At 47.3% G+C, this 21,290-nt stretch overlaps 1 protein-coding gene across 13 annotated transcripts in view; it reads left to right on the top strand.

Moving 5' to 3' along the window:
• LOC140718645 (transducin-like enhancer protein 3) overlaps nucleotides 1–21,290 on the top strand; it is an 82,290-nt gene that overhangs the window by 48,261 nt on the left and 12,739 nt on the right. For 8 of the 13 annotated variants that reach the window (XM_073032657.1, XM_073032656.1, XM_073032654.1 and 5 more), the window contains 6 exons: nucleotides 8,923–9,042; nucleotides 9,877–9,927; nucleotides 11,143–11,295; nucleotides 13,647–13,779; nucleotides 16,883–17,055; nucleotides 17,173–17,249. In XM_073032657.1, coding sequence (XP_072888758.1) covers nucleotides 8,923–9,042; nucleotides 9,877–9,927; nucleotides 11,143–11,295; nucleotides 13,647–13,779; nucleotides 16,883–17,055; nucleotides 17,173–17,249 — 707 coding nt within the window. The remainder of the gene's footprint in view (nucleotides 1–8,922; nucleotides 9,043–9,876; nucleotides 9,928–11,142; nucleotides 11,296–13,646; nucleotides 13,780–16,882; nucleotides 17,056–17,172; nucleotides 17,250–21,290) is intronic. The other 5 variants (XM_073032660.1, XM_073032658.1, XM_073032659.1 and 2 more) reach the window with 1 other exon arrangement.

The following is a 21,290-nucleotide window of genomic DNA, read 5'->3' as shown; positions in this document are numbered from 1 at the left end:
TTGTGTACTTCAAACAATGGCAACTGAGCACATCACGTTGGAGTTGGAGCTAATAAATGTTGAACAAGGGTTACTTTTACTGAAATTACTGCAACACAGAAAAGAGAGAAGACGTCGGAGGAGATGGTGTGTACGACCATTGAACAGATTGAGGCAGAAGGAGGGTGAATTTTCTGTGCTTGTCCGGCCACTGAGAGACACGGACGAGGAAGTTCATTTCAAATATTTTCGGATGTCGGCAGGTAGATTTGACGACTTGGTTCATCGTCTCCAACCATTTATTTCACATCAGTGTACGGACAGTATGCCTATAGACAGGAGGAAATGCGATACTACCAAGCGAACCAATCACAGTTGTTGCGGTCTAGGGCATCGCGAGGCGCAGTTACATCTTTGGAGAGGTGCGTGTCAGGCTATGGCGTAGGGTACAGCGTAGGTTGCACGGCTGTGTCGTACCTACGGCATTCATTTGACCCAGAAGTATAAATCAGCCTTAAGGGCCACCTAAGGTGAGCTGACCTTTCCCACATGTGAGCGGTAAGATTTTTTTTCACTCAGAGTGGTAATTTGTTGCCTGGTACGGTGGTAGAGGCAAATACATTAGAGGCTTTTAAGAGACATTTGGACAGGCACATGGATTTAAGGAAAACGGAGGGATTAGTGTTCGGGTGTTTTTGATTTGCTGGTTCAGCACAACATTGTGGGCTGAATGGCCTAATCCTGTGCTATACTCTTCTGTGTTCCATCTCCCATTCATTTCACATCACCTCTGTTCATAGCGGAGTTGCCCGAAATGCTTTTATTGCTAAGCTAATATTATTATCGTATACACAAGGCCACGTATGCACGGCTACCAATAAAAGCTTACTTACGGCGACATCATGGGCATATCGGATCAGCAGCTTTCACAAGAAAAACATAAATTATTCACAACTTTTATAGGAAAGCACAAATAGAGCCAGAAAAAAAAAGCCCATTTTATTGCATTATTGGAGTGGTCCTAGTGCGGCTAAAACTAGTGATTACGGTGGTGCTGGTTGAAGGGAAGTAGCTATTGTTGAACCTAGTGGGATGGGACTTCAGGCTTCTGTACCTCCTGCCCAGTGGGAGCTGTGAGAAGACAGCATGGCCCATGTGGTGGGGATCTTCGGATGTTGCCTTCAAAGCCTTCTTTAGGTACTACTGATGGCGGGGAGGGATGTGCCTGTGAAGTATTGGGCAGAATCCATTGTTCGGAGAAGGTTTTGGCACAGTTTCCTTGAGGGCTTTTCTCCTGGATTGAAACCATAAGACCCAAGAACAGAATTGGGCCATTCAGTCATGGCTGATTTATTACCCCTCTCAAACCCATTCTCCCTGTAATCAATAACCTAGCAGCCTCCACTTTAAATATACCCAAGGACTTGGCCTCCACGGCCGTCTGTGGCAATGAATTCCACAGATACACCATCCACTGGCTAAAGAAATTCCTCCCCATCTCTTTTCTAAAAGGACTTCCTTCTATTCTGAGGCTGTCAACTCTCTCTAGGGCTTTGAAGCTTCTTTTTGAGAACGTGTGTAAGCCAGCCAATGAGATTCCAGTGTCTAATGTGTGGAGGAGCCTTGAATCAAATGAAATGGCTCTGGCTTTCTTATCTCAACTGTTGGTGCTTTTACATTCTCCTTCCTTTCCTCACCACATTGACTCCCAATTACCTCACCCCTTTGTGCCCTCTAAAGCTGCCTTATTGGAAGTGACAGATACGGAGATAAGTTCTTCCTTCATTCCCTCAGAGAAAATACCCCCCCCCCCCCCCCACAACCCATCCACCCCCTGACAGCACCGGCCAAAGATTTGCTTATTCCTTGTCTTCAGCCTAACCCATGAATACAAGTGGTGAATTATACTCGCCTGCTCATTTGCTGGCTGCCTAGGCCATTTATTAGAGAGGTTTAAAGCATTCAGCTGGCTCGTACAGCCTGTGTGAGTTTGTGTTTCGAGTGACTGAGTTCTGTGAATGCATGCAGTCAAGTCTGAAGGAGTGAAAATCCCCCCTGTGATTAAGAGGCCATTTTATCCTTGATCAGACATTGCTATTATCCAGAGGCAGTTCACACTGTGCTTTTGGCCCACGTTATTGCTGTGTGATGTGGACATTTAACTCCTGGGGAGATATTTTCTTTCGATGATTGTTGATGCTTTTTTTTTCCCCTTGGCCTGACTGCCTCACCAACACTTCGCAATTACGTTTCATCTTTAATAATATAAAGTGTATTTTTTACATACAAAACACCGTGTTATAGCCAGCAATGTTAATAACCTGGTTTCAGTGGTTCAGTTTGATATCAGGGAATGTATACAGTGTGCAGCCTGAAATCCTTACTCTTCACAGACATCCACGAAACAGGAATAAAAAGTCAAAGAATGAATGTCAGAAAATATTGGAACTTAAAGATTCACTCCCACCCACCAACACCCCCCCCCCCCCCATGCACAAGCCCTGGCAAAAGCCCCAGAGGCCATGATCAAGAGTAAAGTTATTGTCTCAGACAATCTCTCTCTCTCTCTCTCTCGATATCACTCCTGCAGTAGCAAGAGGGGTGGCCACCAGCTTGCTGTCTCGATGATGCAATCTGGAGTGTTGTTTATTCGAGTTCCCCTGACTCAAGAAATGTACAGTCTCACCATCGAGAGAGAGAGAGAGAGCGATTGCTCGAGTGCAGAGGCCTTAGTCCTGATCTCTGCTGTCTGTGTGGAGTTTGCAAGCTCACCTTGTCTTTCTCCAGGTTCTGACTTCTTTCCAATTCCCAAAGATGTGCATCGTTGAGCCTTGGGGTCTTCAGAGTCTTATGACACTACTGCTCAGAAACAGGCCCTTTGGCCCATCTAGTCCATGCCGAACTGTCATTCTGCCTAGTCCCATCAACCTGCACGTGGACCATAGCTCTCCATACCCCTCCCCTCCGTGTACTTATCCAAACTTCTTAAAAATGTTACAAACAAACCTGATTTCACACTTGCTCTGGCATTTCGTTCCACATCCACACTGCTCTCTTGAGTGGGGCTGTTCCCCCTTCCAAATGGTAGGTTAATTGGCTGCCCTAAATTGCCCCCTAGAGGTAGAGTTAATGGGAATGTGGGAAGAATAATGGGTTTGATGTGTATGGCCGGTTGTCATGGGTTACTAGGCTGAAGGAGACGTCTGTGCCATGTAACCCTGAGACTTGACAGCTGGCCAACTGGATTTGGCTCAGCAGCTTGGTTAGAGGGTTAGGGTTTGATGCAGTTTAGCATCAAGGGGGAGCAGTATCACCGGGGAACTTCAGGTCTTGGGGTATGGCTGTCAATGTAAATCGGGGATGACGGAGGCCAGAAATGGACGACTGCAAGAGAACGATGCCAGCCCTTCAGCCCACAATGATGTGCTGACCTTTTTCACCTATTCTAAGATCAATCTAACCCCCCTCCCTCCCACATTGTCCTCCATTTTCTTTCCATCCATGGGAGCAAGCTGTGGTGTCAGTTACAGATCCGGGGCAGGGGTGGTTGTGAAGGCACGGAGGTGTTTGAAGGATGCGAGTTCCTCCAGTACTGTGTGTGTTGCTCCTGTCAAACCTCAGTATGAACCGTTTCTGGGTTATTCTGAGGCTCCAGTCCGTTCAAACAGGGAGACACCCCGCCTGTTGCAGTCTGCCTGTGACTCCAGACGTGTGATCGTCATTGCCCTTGAGGTGGTCTATCAAGCCACCCTGATCTTAATGCAAAAGATACTTTTCACCGTATGCTTTGATGTACATGTGATGACTACTGTGAGGATCATTATCTTTTCATAGTGGAGAGGCTTGTGAGCTTCTGAGGTACCAAGAGTGATGCCGTCTTGGAGTCTAGTCATCTGACACAAGGCTGAGGTTCTCAACAAGACCTGGCAGAAGATGATGACACATCAAAACTGCAGTGAAGACAGAGGAAGGAGTCATCTTGCATTCCATGTCACTGGACCCTGACCCCGATTATCGAGGACCGTGTGGTGGCTGCCCGTACATCAGCCTCCCCACATTTAACAAAGTCCCGCACAGGCGTTCTCCCGTTACGTGGACCCCAGATAGGTTTCCACAGCCACCTGAGGTCCCTCCAAATAGCCAGCCACTTCGGAGAACATTGTACACAACATGGAGGTGGTGGGTGGATGTGGACGTGACAAAGGGCTGGTGATAATGGAGGTCACCTCTAGCTACTGAAGTGGAGTATTGAATGAATCAGTGGAATGGAACAGCTACCAGATCTGCAGCCATTTTAACACTCTGTGAGGAAAGGGTCTGGGAATCTGTCTGCTGTGGGAATAGTTTTACCTTAGAGTAGAGTCCAGATTTAAGACCATAAAAAATAGGACCAGAATTAGGCCACTCAGCCCATCAAGTCTGCTCCATGATGAATCATCATGGCTTATTTATTATCCTTCTCAACCCCATTCAAAGGTTTCAAAGATACATTTAATGTCAGAGAAACGTATACAATATACATCCTGAAATTGTTGTGCCTTCTCCCTGTGACCTTTGACTTCCTGACTAATTAAGAACCTATCAACTGCTTTAAGTATATCCAATAACTTGGCCTCCACAGCCGTCTGTGGCAAGAAATTCCTCCTCATCTCTGTTCTAAAGGGACGTCCTGAGGCTGTGCCCCCTCTGGTCTTCGACTCTCCCATTCCTCTCTACACCTACTCTAGCTAGGCCTTTCAATATCTGATAGGTAAACATCTTGAGGTATCTTTTTATTCCCCACTTGCTTATGGGAATTGGAAACTGCTTTCTGGAAAGAAGTTGTTAATGTATATGCTTTAGGGCTCTTATCTTTCCATTTCTCCCTCCCTCTTTCTCTGGTACAAAGGTTGTGTCAGCGTGAGAGGATTTTGGCTATTGTCTGCTGGGGGCTGTGCCTTTGTGTGGTTTTTCTGAGGGTTGTTGGCGGGAGGTTCGCATTCCAGTCAGCTGTGTCCCGGCTTCATATTGATTTCCTCATGTCACTGTGGACAAAGCCCCGAGCGAGGGGACATGGGGAAGGGGGGGTGGGGGTGGGAGGCTCTAGGAAGGGCAGAACGAAACAAGCAACCCTTCGGAACGGCGACTGCACGCTACTTGAAAGCAAAGTCTGTTTTAGTCGCGAGGCTGCTCAGAAAGCAAGATTCCTTTCAGGCAGTTTTCTAAAAGAGAGTTTAAGGGAAAACCTCGGTAAAAGGCCATGCACGATTTAATTCATTCATAAAAATGAAAAAGAAATTTCTTGAGTCCATCAGTAATATTTAGTGAGTTGGCCGTGTGCCCGGGGGAAAGGCTGAATGGTCGATTCCCCTCGATGCTTGACATAACACTCTGGTATTCTCAGCTTCACTGACTGGGAAGAAAGGTTCCATTTGGCTCAGTTGGCACAAAAAAGAGAGGACAGCCCCCATTGAGCCCTTCCACGCCAGGTTTAAATTGTCTAGAGAACACCACTGTTATTTCTGCTTGGTACGTCAGGATGTGACTTTCTGGGGCCTGCAGGCGAAGACGATTTCCCCCCCACTCTCTCCACCACCTTTATCTCTCTCACACTCTCCCTTTACCCCCTTATCTCCCTCACATTTATATCACTCTCTCACTCCTCCTTTACCCCTCTCACTCCACCCCTTTACCCTTCTCGCTGCCGCTGATCTTTATCCCTCTCGTTCTCTCCCTCACTCCCTCTATCTTTAACTCCCTCATTCTGTACATCTTTATCTCCCCCCTCGCTTCCCACCTATATCCTTTGCTTCTCCTCTCCTACTTTAACCTCTCTTGTTCCCCCATCTTTCTCACACCCACGCCATTTTCTCTCTCACTCCTCCCCTTTACCTCCCTTGCCCCCCCACAACTATATCTTTTGTTCCTCTTCCCCTGCCTTTATCTTTCTGTCTCACTTCCCCCCTCCCTTTACCTTTCTTACTCCCACCTCTTTAACTCCCTCACACCACTGCCAAATTCTTTGCACGCTTTTCTACCTTCAGCAGTAGTTCCTGTTGGGAGAATCTTTCATCAGCTTCCCTCCAAGCCTCTGATTCTGTGCCTGCGGCGGCTTGGGAAGAAACAGGCTCGTGTTCCCTGTAAAGCACTGACTGATTTGCACGCTGTTGGCCTGCGTTCAGCCCCAGGCTAGAGTCTCTTCCTTTGTGGAGTTGCCGGAGCTGCTTTCAGAGAAGGCATGAATGGAGTCCGTGTCATGTTGCTCTCTGCGTCTCCTCCCCTCTCCCACCTTCGCCCTCTCCCCTCTGGTTTTAATTGAAGAGTTCAGCTCTGAAGGGCCGTCACATCTTGGCCTGACTCTCGGCAAAGAGCTGAATTGCTTTGAGAAGGGCTCTTGTGTTGGACGTGGTTAGCAGTTTGATGTTTTCTTTTCATCTCTGGCTCGCTGGCCGTTTACAATGGGGGTGGGGGAGCGGGGGTGGAGCAGTACTTTCTCATTTCAGCAAGAGAATATTGTACTTGAGGTTCACTGCTGTCCAATTCACCAGCTTCTGACCACTTTCTCAGGAGCCTGTTTAAATGCACAAAGTGGCCGCTGAGTCTTCTCTGCTGTAGCCCAGAACTTCAAGGTTTGGCGTGTTGTCCGTTCAGAGACACTCTTCTGCACGCCACTGTTGTAACGTGTGGTTATTTGAGTCACTGTCAGCTTGAACCAGTCTGGCCATTCTCCTCCGACCTCTCTCATAAACAAGACGATTTTGCCCACAGAACTGCTGCTCGCTGGATGTTTTTTGCTTCTCGCACCACTCTCTGTAAGCTCGGGAGACTGTTGTGCATGGAAAATACCAGGAAATCAGCAGTTTCTGAGATACTCAAACCACCCCGTCTGGCACCAGCAATCATTCCACGGTCAAGGTCACTTAGATCACATTGCATCCCCACTCTGATGAAAAACAACTGAACCTTTTGACCATGTCTGCATGCTTTTGTACATTGAGTTGCTGCCACATGATTGGCTGATTAGATGTTTGCATTAACGAGCAGGTGTACCTAATAAAGTGGCCACAGAGTGTATATGTACATGTATTGGGGTCTTACTGTGGTGTGTTGGAGTGAGATGCAACACCATTCAACAAGTATAAAAGAATTGCATTAAAAGGATTTTAAAGGGCAGATATGGAATAAAATGTGTATAAAGCTGAAATTTCAGCATGCATTTACAACGTAAACAGTATTATAAAAACAGTTTAAAGTGTTTACACAGCAGTGATGGGGGTAATAGATAGAAGGGGGTGGGGGCTAACTGGAATGATTGATCAGATTAGCCACCTAGAGGAATAACCTTTTAAGGTGGTGTGAAGTTTTTTTTTGTTTTAATAGCCCTATGGTGCTTTCCAGAAGGGAGTTTTTGGAAGAGGCAGTGTACAGGGTGGGTAGTGCCCCCGGTAATTTTTCCTGCCTGCTTCTTTGTCCTGGACAGGCTCAAGTTCTGCAGTGATGGTGGACTGCAGCCAGTGACCTATTCGGCTGACCTTGACAGCTCACTGTAATTTTTGTATATTGTGTGAGGATGCTCTCTCTGACGGCAGCGTAGAATACCAACCTCATTCCAACATGACCTGCAGTTCACGGCCTCTCGTGCACTCATTTCTCCCCTGCACCTCGCCTCTGGTTGACAGATTCCAGTGGCACTTGGAATCTGAGTTGGTACAGCCGAAGCTCGGGGTTGAACTGTGGGTGAATTGCCGGGCGGCGCAGTAGTGGCTAGCATAACGCTATTCCAGCGCCAGCAACCCAGGTCCGTATCCCGCCATTGTCTTTAATCCCATGAACAAAGGCACTTGGATCAGGTTTCTGCCCCATTCTGATATTTGGTCTGAACCATAACTTGACTATAAGAACATAAGACACAAGAGCAGAATTAGGCCATTTGGCCCATCGAGTCTGCTCCCCATTTCATCATGGCTGATCCATTTTCCCCCTCGGCCCCAATCTGTCTTCTCCCCGTATCCCTTCGTGCCCTGACTAATCAAGAATCTATCAACCTCTGCCTCAAATATACATAAAGACTTGGCGTCCACAGCTGCCTGAAAGGAATTCCACAGTTTCACCACTCTCTGGCTGAAGACCATGTTCACATGTTTTTATGATCTCTCCATGACCATGTGGGTTTCCTCCAGGTATTCTGGCTTCCTCCTACCTGCAAACGTGTATGGGTCACATGGGTGTAACTGGGCGGTGTGGGTTCATTGGGCTGGAAGGGCCCGTGACCGTGCTGCATCTCTAAATAAATAATAAGTTGGCTTATTGTCGTACAGTGAAAAGCAAGGTTCTGCGCGCTGTCCGTACAGATAATTTCTGTATGGTCTGTTGTGTTGAGGTCGTACCAGGGAAAACAATAACAGAATGTAGAATAAGGTGTTTCTTGGCAACTCTGACAAAATGCTGGAGGAGCTCAGCAGGTCAGGCAGCATCCACGGAAGGGAATAAACAATCAATATTTCGATTGAGACCCTTCCTCAGGGCTGGAAAGGAAGGGGAATGAAACCAGAATAAGGTTGGGGGGGGGAAGGGGAAGTACAACCTGGCAGGTGGTAGGTGAGGGGGACAAAATGAGAAGCTGGAATGGGATAGGTGAGACAAGGTGGGTGGGTGATGGAGGGGGACAATGAGAAGCTGGAAGGGGATAGGTGGAAGAGGTAAAGAACTGGCTTGTCTTCCTTCCCCTTCTCCTCTCTTCTACCCCCTTTCTTTCTGGTCCAGATGAAATGTTGACTGTTTATCCTGCTCCATAGAAGCTGCCTGACCTGCTGAGTTCCTCCAAAAGGTTGTATGCGTTGCTGTGAATTTCCAGCTTCTGCAGAATCTTTTGGGGTTTATAAAGTGTCACTTAGGGTGCCCGGCGCGGTGAAGCAGCTGCTCCCAGTGACTGTCCCATGAGCACCTTCCTCTCTTTTCTTGCAGAATAACTCAGTCTCGCCTTCAGACAGCCTACGGCCAAATGAAAGAAACAACAGGAGTTCCTCTGACTATCTGGACGCAAAGAAGCGAAAGGTTGAGGAGAAGGACTCAATGAACAGATATGTAAGCCCTGTTCCCTTGTATTGCTTTGGCTGGTTGTGTCTTGGAAGGGAGACTATCTGGTGTAACGTGCTATGAACTAATTTAAAAGCCTACTTGAAATTCTTCAGTCACCAGTCGTGGTCTTGGTGGGTACCGACCGGCCTCTCGGCTAGGTGGGTTGGCAGTCAAAGGCGCAGAGTTCTGAGCCCTTTAACCGATTGAACCCAATATTCCAGACGCGTGCTCTCACTCCAAACCTCGGAGTTCCGAGCTGTCAGAAGTGCTACTCTTCAGGTTAAAGGGTGGCGTGCTAGTGTAGCGGTTAGCGCAATCGCTGTACAGCGCCAGCGATCACCGATCGGAGTTTGATTCCCGCCGCTGCGTGTAAGGAGTTTGTACGTTCTCCCCGTGGCCCCATGGGCTCCGAGTGCCCCTGTTCCCTCCCACGTTCCCAAAATGTATGGATTAGGGTAAGTTGTGGACATGCTATGTTGGCACCAGGAGTACAGCGACTCTAATGCATGGGTTGTAGACGCGTTTCACTGTACGTTTGGATGTAAACGTGACAAGTAAAGCCAATCTTTAAGACATTAAGCCTGGGTGCTCTCTGCACGACAATATGGCAGAATCACGCTTCGAAGTGGAGGGGAGTTACCCTGGTTTTCCTGTGTCTGTCTTTAAACCAGTAGCACCTCAGCGGGTCAGTGTTTTGGGACAGTGTGCCTGAGTTGGCTAATGTACTGTCTGGCCAGCAGCCCCTTTCTGCAGTGATACGTTTGTTAAGCCCTTGCCCCGTCACGAGACAGTTTGCTCTGTTGGTTGAAAAGGCCTCTGACTTACTCCTCTCCTTTGTAGGACAGCGATGGCGATAAGAGCGATGATTTGGTTGTGGATGTTTCCAACGAGGTGAGATGGGGTACTTTGCCACTCCACCCAGAGTTCTGGGTTATAATTTCTGTGGGGGGTGGGGGGGGGGGGCGAGGGGTTGGCAGCTGTTGGCGTTGAGACCCACCTTGAGAAGGAGGTTTCAGTTGAGATCAGTGACTGATCCCGGTCTTTGCTGACCTCCGATCTCTGGAGCCTACCTTTCCCATCCATCCCAAGTCGCTGCCACCTTCCCCAGCCCCAAGACCTACTCCGGATGTGGAAAAGGCTCCCACAATTCAGGAACGAGGCTGTCAGGCAAGTGCTGTGTTGAAGGGAGTCGGTCATTGTCAGAGGGGAATTTGTTAAACCGGAGCCTCGGATTAAACCCAAAGAAGGGTGGCGTAGTTGTGTAGCGGATAGCGTAACGCCATTACGGTGCCAGGTTCAGTTTGTATGTTCTTGTGACCGCGTGGGTTTCCCGTGAGTGTTCCAGTTTCCTCCCACAGTCCAAACTCATACCATTTGGTCATTTGTTAATTGGTCATTTTAACTGGGAGGGTGGGGTTGCTGGGTGGTGCACTTCAAAGGGCCGTAGGGTCTACTCCTTGTGAATACCAATAAATTTTTAAAAGATCATGAGGGTTACTAGTGGCAAACTTTAAAGCTTAGCTATGCCAGCCAGAGCCCACACTCCATCCGTGGGGGGAAAAATAAATAAAATTCCTGTTTTCTGATCCACTGGGGAAACCAGAGAGATTTTATCAGCAATTCACAATTTGCAACCCTGCAAATTTCACTTTTCTGTTTGCCCCTCCCTCCCTCATCCACGAATTTACCCCCTCTCCTTGACAGATGACCAACTATGGCCGGGTTCCCTGGGAAGTGAGTTGCACCACCCTGTGTCTGTACCTTGCTTACCACCCTGCAGGGAGAGACGGGAGTGGTGGTCATCACTGTGACTTCTATAGTCCTGAGCAGACCCAGCCGGTGAAGTGTGGGGAGGGCTTGTGATGCATGTGAACCCCCCCCCCCCCACTCGCTCTCTCTGGGGTGGGGGTCTGTCTGTCTGCCATGGGAAGTGGGGTTGGTGGGGGTTGGGGTTCATGGGCACCTGCAACTGGCCACCAACTGGTTTGTACTGGAGGCCCGTTGTGAATGGGAACAAGGACGAGTTTCTGTAATGTTGAACACTGGCCAGGGGCTACCAGTTGACCAGAAAAGGCCTGAGTTATACCCTCCCTCTGCCATGTTCAGGATCCGGCCACGCCTCGGGTCAGCCCTGTCCACTCTCCCCGCGAGAACGGCCTGGACAAGGCTCGCGGCATGAAGAAGGACGCGCCCAACAGTCCCGCCTCTGTGGCTTCATCCAGCAGCACGCCGTCGTCGAAGACAAAGGAGATGGGCCACGTGAGTAACGGTCTGCGTCAGAGGAACTGCGGAAGATTGAGGGGAAATTTCATTCAGGGGATGGTGAGAGTGTGGAACCAGCTGCCAGTACAAGTGGTGCATGTGAGCTCGATTTCAGCATTTGAGAAGTTTGGGTAGGTACATGGATGGTAGAGATATGGAGGGCTGTGGTCCCAGTGCAGGTCAATGGGAGTTTAAATGGTTCAGAACAGACTAGATGGGCTGAAGGGCCTGTTTCTACGCTGAACTTTCTATGACTTCATGATCTGCTTTTTTTAAGCCCATCACCTCTATGGGCAGCATGGCAGTGTAGTGGTTGGCACGAGGCTAGTACAGCGCAAGATGTTCTGGAGTCCAGGGTTCAAAGCCGGCATCTCTGTAAGGAGTCTCTGTACGCCCTTCCCGTCGAATCCATGGGTTTTCTCTGGGTCCTCTGGTTTCCTCCCACAGTCCAAAGACGTACAGGGTAGGTGAATTTGTCATTGTAAACTGTCCTGTGGATTAATCAGGTAGGCCGGGCGGGGGTTGCTGAGACAGTGTGGCTTGAAGGGCCTACTCCGCGTTGTATCGCAAAATAATTAAAAAAAAAAAAAATTCTGCAGCATAGGCTGCTGATAGCCGCTCACCAAAGTCCTGTTTCCTGGGCCAGTCTTTCAAGTTGCCCCTAGGTGTAGCTCTTCGTCAAAGGTCCTTCCTCTCCCAGGGAGGAGGCGTTTGGAGCTTATGTAGCCCTTGGTTTTTAGGGGATGGCTTTGCCAGTCCCACACCCAAGCTTTATCCTTTTCACACCTGGGCTGCGGAGTCGCCATGGAGGAGTTGCCCTGCTTCTCTGCCCACCCCAAACACCAAAGGGTAACGCGGAACAAACAGTGGGAAAGGCAAACGGAGGCTTCATTGCAAAGAGGAGCGAGCGTCAGTGTTAATGCAACTGTTAAGCCCACACCTGGAGCTGTGTAAAGAATTAGTCTTACTAAGAAGGGTTTTCTTGCATTAGAAGCAGCTCAGAGAGGCTTTGCTAAGTAGATCCCAGGAAGAAAGGAACTATTGTCGAGGGTGAGGTCAGCAAAGTTGAGTGTTAATCTCTGGAGTTTAACTGAGTAACAGGTGATAATTATGAGCTTTGTTATTAGTGGTCTATATTCTGAAAATTGTTTTGCAGCAGAGGCACAGTTTAAGGCATAAAATTGCTATAAATGACAACGTAAATAAATATATTGCAACAGCAGGTTGGGCAGCATTTATGGAGAGGAGTAAGCAGTCAACGTTTCTGGCCGAGACCCTTCACCAGGACTGGAAAGTGTTTACTGTTTTCAGAGTGGAGAGAAAACACAAAAAACTGAGGTGCAAATAGACTTGAGTCCTTGTGCGGGATTCCCTAAATGTTAATTTGCAGGTTGAGTCTGGTGAGGAAGCCAAATGCGATGTTGGCATTCATTTCGAGAGGACTAGAATATAAAAGCAAGGATGTAATGTTGAGACTTTCTAAAGCTCTGGTGAGGCCTCACTTGGAGTATTGTGAGCAGTCTTGAGCCCCTTATCTTAGAAAGGATGTGCTGAAAATGGGTAGGGTTCAAAGGAGGTTCATGAAAATGATTTCAGGATTGAATGACACACATAAAATGCTGGTGGAACACAGCAGGCTAGGCAGCATCTATAGGGAGAAGCGATGTCGACATTTCGGGCCGAGACCCTTCATCAGGAAATGTCGACATCGCTTCTCCCTATAGATGCTGCCTGGCCTGCTGTGTTCCACCAGCATTGTGTGTGTGTTGTTGTTTGAATTTCCAGCATCTGCAGATTTCCTCGTGTTTGCTCAGGATTGAATGGCTTGTCATATGGAGAGAGCTTGATGGCTCCAGGCTTGCATTCACTGGAATTTAGAAGAATGAGGAGTAACCTCATTGAAACCTTTCGAATGGTGAAAAGCCTTGATAAATTGGTTGTGGAGAGGATGATTCCTATGGTGGGCGAGTCTATGACCAGAGGACACAGCCTCAGAACAGAGGGACGTCCTTTTAGAGCAGAGATGAGGAGGAAGTTCTTTAGCCAGAGAGTGATGAATCTGTGGAATTTGTTTTCACAGACAGGCAGCTGTGGAGGCCAAGTCTTTATGTATATTTAAGGCAGAGGTTGATGGATTCTTGATTCAGGGCATGAAGGGGTACGGGGAGAAAGCAGGAGATTGGGGCCGAGAGACAAATGGATCAGCCATGATGAAATGGCAGAACGGACTTGATGGGCCAAATGGCCTAACTCTGCTCCTGTATCTTATGGTCTTGTGGAAAGGTCTCTGTGTTTCGCTGAATATTTGGGTTCTTCCATGCCTCCCTCATTTCTCCGTTGCTTTGCAGAACGACAAGTCGTTGACCCCTGGCCTGAAGTCGAATACTCCAACTCCACGCAACGAGGCTCCCACTCCGGGCACCAGCTCCACCCCGGGCCTGCGGACTATCACGGGAAAGCCCCCTGGCATCGACTCGTTAGGTAACTGTGCCACACCTTTCCGTTCATTTGCGGAACCCCCGACCAGCAACCGGGAACTGTATTCAATGTGGGAATGTTCAGAATCAGGTTTATTATCGCTGACAGTTATTGTGAAGTTTGCTGTTTTGCAACAGCAGTACAGTGCAATACATAAAACAATTATTTTAATTACAGTAAGGATTATATAGAAAAACTAAATAAGCAGTGCAAAAAGAGCAAAATGGTGAGGTTGTGTTCATGGACTATTCAGAAATCTGATGGCAGGGGGAAGAAGTTGTTCCTAAAGCATTGAGAGTGTGTCTTCAGGCTCCTGTGCCTCGTCCCTGATGGTAGCAATGAAGAGAGGGCATGTCCTGGGTGGTGGGGGTCCTTAATGATGGACGCCGCCTTTTTGAGGCATCGCCTGTTGAAGATGTTCTCGGTGGTGGGGAGGCTAGTGCTGGCTGAGTTTACAGCTTTCTGTTGCCTCTTCCAGTCTTGTGCACTGGCACCTCCCATACCATTCGGTGATACAGCCAGTTAGAATGCTTTCCACGGTACATCGGTAGAAATTTGGGAGAGTCTTTGGTGACATTCTGAATTTCCTAATGATGAATAAACGACTGAAATGTGATAGTTCGTGTTGCTGTCCCACAGTTCCAGTGACCCCGGGGTTCAGACCCGATCATGGGTACTGCTTGTTCAGTCCCTCTGTTCTTGCTGTGTGTCCCCTGCAGTAGCTCTGGTTTCTCCCACACCCAGGAGCGAGGAGGTGGTAGTTTAATCCATTCATTTTTGCCTTTAAAGATAAACATTAACTTTGTCACGTGTACATCAAAACACAGTGAAATGTATTGTTTGCATCAACGACCAGCGGAGAAAGCCCTCAAGTGTTTCGTTTCCAGCACCAGCATAACGTGTCCACAACTCACTAACCCTCACCTGTTGGCCTTTGGACTGCAGGAGGAAGCCGGAACACCCAAACGAAACGCACGCCCTCGCAGGAAGAACGTACAAACTCCTTACAGACAGTGATGGGGGTTGAACCTGGTTTGCTGGCTGTGTATCAGCATTCCGGGAACCGTTACTCTCCCGTACAATACCGGGTCTTGAGATAACTTTCGGCAAGATGGCCCCAGCGACCAACGATGACATCTTGCAGACAGCCTACAAAACTGCTGGATACTCTTCTACATCTTCTAAGTATACTCCTTCTGAACTGGGATCAATTGCAGCTTGTATTTTCCTTCTGAAGGATGTTTTCGTTGGGCTGACTGAATGAACTGGCATTTCTGTGAACTCCTGAGGGGGTTCGTGTGGAGTGCAGCTATGTCCGTCGCTGGGAGTGTAGACTGCGTCGACTCCTGATGGTGGAACGTGACGAGGACGAGCTTGGAAAATGAATGTGTGTTCGGTGCCGTCGGCCTGCGTTTGGTTGGTCGCGAGCGGAAGTTGCAAGGCTCCCTCACCGGAAGGTTCAGTCACCTCGGATTCACTTGCAGCTGCGTTGGATGTTTAATGTTCTCGGTGCTGAACGTGCCTTACTGTTTGCGTGGTTTGATCGTGGTGCTTCAGCGTGGAACTGGATCTGCGGCTGTGCTGAACTGACTGACCCAGTGGGTGTGGCTCCTGGACTGGCTTTACTCACCTTGTCGCCGTGGACTCACTTTTTGGGACTCCGCGGTTTAACGTTTTGTGTGTTTTTGCTGCTTGCATGATTTGTTCTTTTTTTCCCGCACGTTGGGGGTTCTCGTGTGGATTCTATGATGTTTCCTTGTTTTGTGGCTGTCTGCAAGATGATGAATCTCAAGGTTCTTGTACGGTTATAGTTTGTGAACTTTGAACTTGAAATTTAGAGCAATCAAAGAGGTGTTGACGGATGCGAGAGTGGGGAATACTTTGCAGAGGGTACAGGGAAACTGGGAGAGGGGACAATAGAACTGATGCGATTGCGCCTCTTGGGCCAACATGGACCGGATGGGCCAAATGGCCTTGTTACAGTATCAGATTCAGTTTCTTTACCCAGAATGGTCATGGAGGCTTTGTCATGTGTTTAATGGGGAAACGTTTAATAAATTTCTCAGTATTCATGGAACTGGGGACATGGGAAATGGCACTGTGATAAGAGACCTGACAACTCACTAAATGGCAGGGCAGGTATGACTTACTGACTCTGCTCCTTCTGTCTGTTCTCAAGAGTTGTCTATGGCTTGGGGAGGTGGCATGTTTGCCCCTCCAGGAATATTGTACTGTTGGCAGCACACAAGTTCTACCCATCTGCACATTGTGGGGAAGTTGCACTGTTGGCAGCCTTTGAACATTAAGCCGAGACTTTGTCTTCCCTGCAAGTGGATGGAAAGTGGTTAGGGTTTTTTAGCACGGAGAGCACTGCATTTTCTTTTAAATACTCGATTTTCAATGATAGTGGTAGTTTGGCCCAACCGACCTGTTCTCCGAGTAAGTAAACATAAAACGAAGCTGGAAATCTAAAATAAAAGCTGAAAATGCTGGAAACACCCTGCAGGTCAGGCGGCATCTGCGGAGAGAGGATCAGGTAACACTTTGATTGAAGTTTCTTCCTCCGATGGCCTTTAATTTGTTTTTATGATCCCTGCTCTCCTTGGCGTTTGGGGTAAAGGAACTAGTTCGGTGAGCTGGTGACCTCGACATTCCCGCAGTGACAGTAGTAGTGCGATCACTCGAGTCGAATTTGATGTCCTCCTAAGGCAGGGGTTTCCAACCTGGGGTCCACAGACTCCTTGGTTAATGGTAGGGGTCCATGGCATATAAAAGGTTGGGAACCCCTGTCCTTAGAGGTTATTCCCTTAATGGGGTATGCCTGTTCGTGGCTTTGTTTAACATGGGAAGGCTGATGGTCACCACGCGGTCCTTGACAGATTGGGGTCAGGGTCCAGTGGCATGGAGTGCCAAGTGAGCGGGACCCTTCCCTCTACATGCAGAGCAAGCAGACAGCAAAGTGGATTGTGAGGCCTTATAATACAAGGACAGCGTTCCATAGTCGTCTAACAGTGGGGTAGAGATACCTGCATTGAAAGTGGCATTTGAGCTGTAATGATCTCTGTCATTCCACTTTAACCAACTAGTTCTGTGTCTTTGTTTCCAGCACCAGCCCTTCGTGCACCAATCTCGCTGGCTGGCTCGTATGCGCCTTTCGCGATGATGCCCCACCACGACATGAACGGCGCACTGACCAGTCCAGGCCCTTACTCCAGCCTGCACATCTCACCGCAGATTAACGCAGCCGCCTATCGATCCCCCATGGTGAGCTTTGGCGGTGTACGTAACCTATACCTTCCTTCTTACCAATTTATTGTTTGAATTAACGCGCGACTTCTGGCTCTGTTCTTGCCACGAGCTGTAAACTCAACCCTTCTCTCCCTTCCCCTCAACCAGGTTGGCTTCGACCCCCACTCCCACATGCGGGCACCTGGACTCTCCGCTAGCATGGCCTCGATCCCAGGAGGAAAGCCGTAAGTTCCAATCCATGCTCTCTACCATCTGCTAATTCCTCAACCATACACTGAACAGCTGGAGATCTGTCTGTCAGACTCTGGGAGGAGGGTGGGGAGGTAATTGGAATTGTTTTATTATTGTCACATGTACCGAGTTAGGGAAAAGCTTGTCTCGCATACTGTTCATACAGGAAAACTGGAGTAGAAGTCCATTGTAATATTTTCCAGGAAAAACTAGTCTCCTTAATGCTGCTATACACTCTGCAAGAAGAGCCCATTTTTCCATTACGGAGAATAGTGGCGATTCAAGAATATCCTTCGGAGCCATGAGCTGACTGTTCAGCCTGCTCCAGCCTATAACGTCCTCAGTCAAGCTTGTAAAAAGACAAGCAGCCATGTCAAAATTTACAAGTATTTCTGATTGTAACAAAAAGTAAACCGTCTACTCGCCGTCTCGGCCCAGTCCCTACCACACTTTATAAGGATTGTTTTCCATTCCGTTCGGAAAATTATTAACACTTCCCTTCATACTGGACTCTTTCCAGATGCCTTCAAAGCTACAGCTGTAAAGCCCCGACTTACAAAGCCAAACCTTGATCGTGCGGTACTAGCTAACTACAGGCCCAGATCAAATCTTCCCTTAGATTCATTTTCAACCAACTCAACAACTTTGAGTCAGAACAGTAGTCTGGAAAAGTTTCTCAGGTTTTAACACAGTGACTACCCTTATCAAAATTGTCAGCGAGCTTGGTCTCAGCACTGATGTCAACAGAGTCTCAGTTCGAATTCTTCTTGAACTAAGTGCTGCCTTCAACACAATTGGCCAAAGTGTTCTTCTAGATTGCCTTGAGAACTGGGTTGGCTCTCTGGTAGATTGGTTTTGTTCATGTATCTTGGAGAGAATTTTTCGTCTGTCTTGGAGACCAGTTTTCTAAGTGTGGTGAACTACATATACCTGTCTGGGCACGCCCCCCCGCTGACTGCTCCTGTGGCTCCTCCCACAGACCCCGGTATAAAGGCGATTAGAGACACCGCCCCGGTCTCAGTCTCCAGGATGTTGTGTGATGGTCAATTGCTGCTTCTTTCTTCCAGCCAATAAAAGCCTATATCTCGCCTCACGTCTCCGAGAGTTATTGATGGTGCATCACTAAGAGATACAATGTACGTTTTGGTCTTGGTCCCCTACTCTTCTCCTTATACATGCTCCCCTTAGGAGACACATTAGAGAGCGTAAACTTGAATTCCACAGCTGTACAGATGACACACAATTGTACATCTCGGTTGAGCCTGATGATGATAACACCCTATCTTCTCTGACTTCTGGTCTGGCTGCAATGAACAGATGGTTGAGCAATAATTTCCTAAAACTAAATAAAGATAAAACTGAAATAATTTTTTGGTCCCAAAGCCAAAAGAGATAAACTTCTGGATAAACTTGGGAACTTGTCTCTCCTCGTAAGATGAGCAGCAACTAGCTTGGGTGTTATTCTCGATTCAGATTTGAATTTCAAATCCCCCGTAAAGCAAGTGACCAGATTAGCATTTCTGCACTTAAGAAATATTGCAATAGTACATTTGTTTCTGGCATGTCATGATGCGGAAAAACTAATTGTGTTGATTACTGCAATGTGGTTTTTATTGACCTTCCTAAACAGTCTACTGACAAACTTTAACTCCTTCAGAACCCCACCACTAGGCTTTTAACCAAAGCCAGGCTGAGGGAACACATCACTCTGGTACTAGCTACTTTGCATTGGCTTCCTGTATCCTTGAGAATTGATCTTAACGTTCTGTTACTTTCTCAATGCTCTGGGACCGGTGCAAGCTTTATACTCTTGCTCAAGTTGTCAGGTCTTCTTCCATCAATCTCTTAACAATCTCCCTCAAAAGAGAATTGGCAGGTCAGCTTTTTTGAGCTACGCTTCTAAACTGTGGAATTCAATACCTAAAACTATACTCAGTTGACACTTTTAAACACCAGTTTAAAATCAATTTATGTAGCCTCGCCTTTAACTAACACAGAGAAATAGAAAAGTACAGCACAGAAGCAGGCCCTTCGGCCCATCTTGTCTGTGCTAAACAATTTAAACTGCCTACTCCCATCAGCCTGCACCAGGACCACAGCCCTCCATACCCCTGTCATCATGCACCTGTCCAAATCTTGCTTAAACGTTGTAATCGAGCTCACATGCACCACTTGCACTGGTAGCCTGTTCCACATTCTCTTAACCCTCTGAGTGAAGAAGTTTCCCTTTCATGTTCCCCTTTTCACCTTTCACCCTTAACCCATGACCTCTGGTTGTAGTCCCACCCAACCTTGGTGGAAAAAGCTTACTTGCATTTACCCTACTTACACCTCTATCAAATCTCCTCTCAACCTTCTACATTCCAAGTAATAAAAGTCCTGGCCTATTCAATCTTTCCTTATAACTCAGATCCTCCAGGCCGGGAAACGTCCTTGTAAATCTTTGTCTTTTTAATTTACATTTTTGTTTTTTATTTTTATCTTTCATATTTGTACTTTTATCCCGTTGTAAGGCACTTGAACTACTGTACATCATTAGGATGAAAGGTGTTGTATAAATAGTTATTACAGATCAGATCATTACACGGTGCACTGAGGTAGAACAAGGGAAAACAATGACGATGCAGGATAAAGTGTAACAGCTACAGAGCAAGGGCCGAGCAGGTAATCAGTAAAGTGCAAGATCATAATGAGGTAGATTGTGAGGCCAACAGTCCATGCTGTGGTACTAGGGAACTACTTAATAATCTTATTGCGCGGGGTAGAAGCTGTCTTTAAGCCTGTTCGTTCATGATTTTAGGCTTTCATATCTTCTGCCCAGTGGGAGGGGGGGTGTGAAGAAGAGGGGTCTTTGATAATGCTGGTGGCTTTACTGAGGCAGTGAGAATTATAGACAGAGTCCATAGAGGAAGGCTGGTTCCTGTGATGTGCTGAGCTGCTCCGGAGTTTCTTTAGGTCAGTTGCCAGACCGGGGTAAGGGCTGTTTACCCTCAGTTGCTGGTGCTAGCTATGAAATGTACTTGAAGAATGGTCTCAGCTCGAAACATCAGCTGCTTGTTCATTTCCATAGATGCTGCCTGACCTGCTGAGTTCCTCCAGCATTTTGTGTGGGTTGCTTCAGATCACAGAACTTAGAACCGGGCAGGAGAATGCCATTCAGCCCATCATATCTGTGCTGGGCCTGATGCTAAATTACCAACTGATTTAGAGTAGGTTAAAGGTTTGGCACAACATACTACCCTGAGATTCATTGTCTTGCAACACTTGGGGTAATAAAAAAGAAATGCATTAGAATTTACAAAAACCTTAATTTGTTATAAGTTCTATGATCTATAATAAACAATAAAATAAACATAATGATATTCATGCAAGAAAGAAAATAATAAAAATGTTCAAAATAAGTATATTAAAGTTGTTGCTTGGATTGGAGAGCATGCCTTATGAGAATAGGCTGAGTAAACTTGGCCTTTTCTCCTTGGTGCGACAGAGGATGAGAGGTGACCTGATAGAGGGGTATAAGATGATGACACATTGATCGTGTGCATAGTCAGAGGCTTTTTCCCAGGGCTGAAATGGTAACATGAGGGGGCACAGTTTTAAGGTGCTTGGAAGTAGGTACCGGGGGAATATCAGAGGTAAGATTTTCATACAGGGAGTGGTGGGTGCGTGGAATGCACTGCCAGCGATGGTGGTAGAGGCAGATACAATAGGGTCTTTTAAGAGACTCCTGGGTACTGGAGCTTAGGCAAATCAAGGGCTATGTGTTAGGGTAATTCTAGGCAGTCTCTAGAGTAGGTTACATGGTCGGCACAACATTGTGGGCCGAAGGGCCTGTAATGTGCTGTAAATTTCCATGTATTTGTCATCATTTACTCCCCTGAGATTCTTTGTCTTGTAGACACTTGGGGTAATAAAAATGAAATATAATAGAATTTACAAAAAACTTTAAAATTTAAAAAACTCAAAGACAGGCAAATATCCAATGTGCAGATGAAGACACATTGTGCAAATATAAAAAATACTGCTGAGAACTA

Source organism: Hemitrygon akajei, chromosome 30 (genome assembly GCF_048418815.1).
Source record: "Hemitrygon akajei chromosome 30, sHemAka1.3, whole genome shotgun sequence".
Classification (NCBI taxonomy): domain Eukaryota; kingdom Metazoa; phylum Chordata; class Chondrichthyes; order Myliobatiformes; family Dasyatidae; genus Hemitrygon; species Hemitrygon akajei.
Note: the sequence above shows the minus strand (reverse complement) of the source record. Positions and strands in the feature narration are given on the sequence as shown.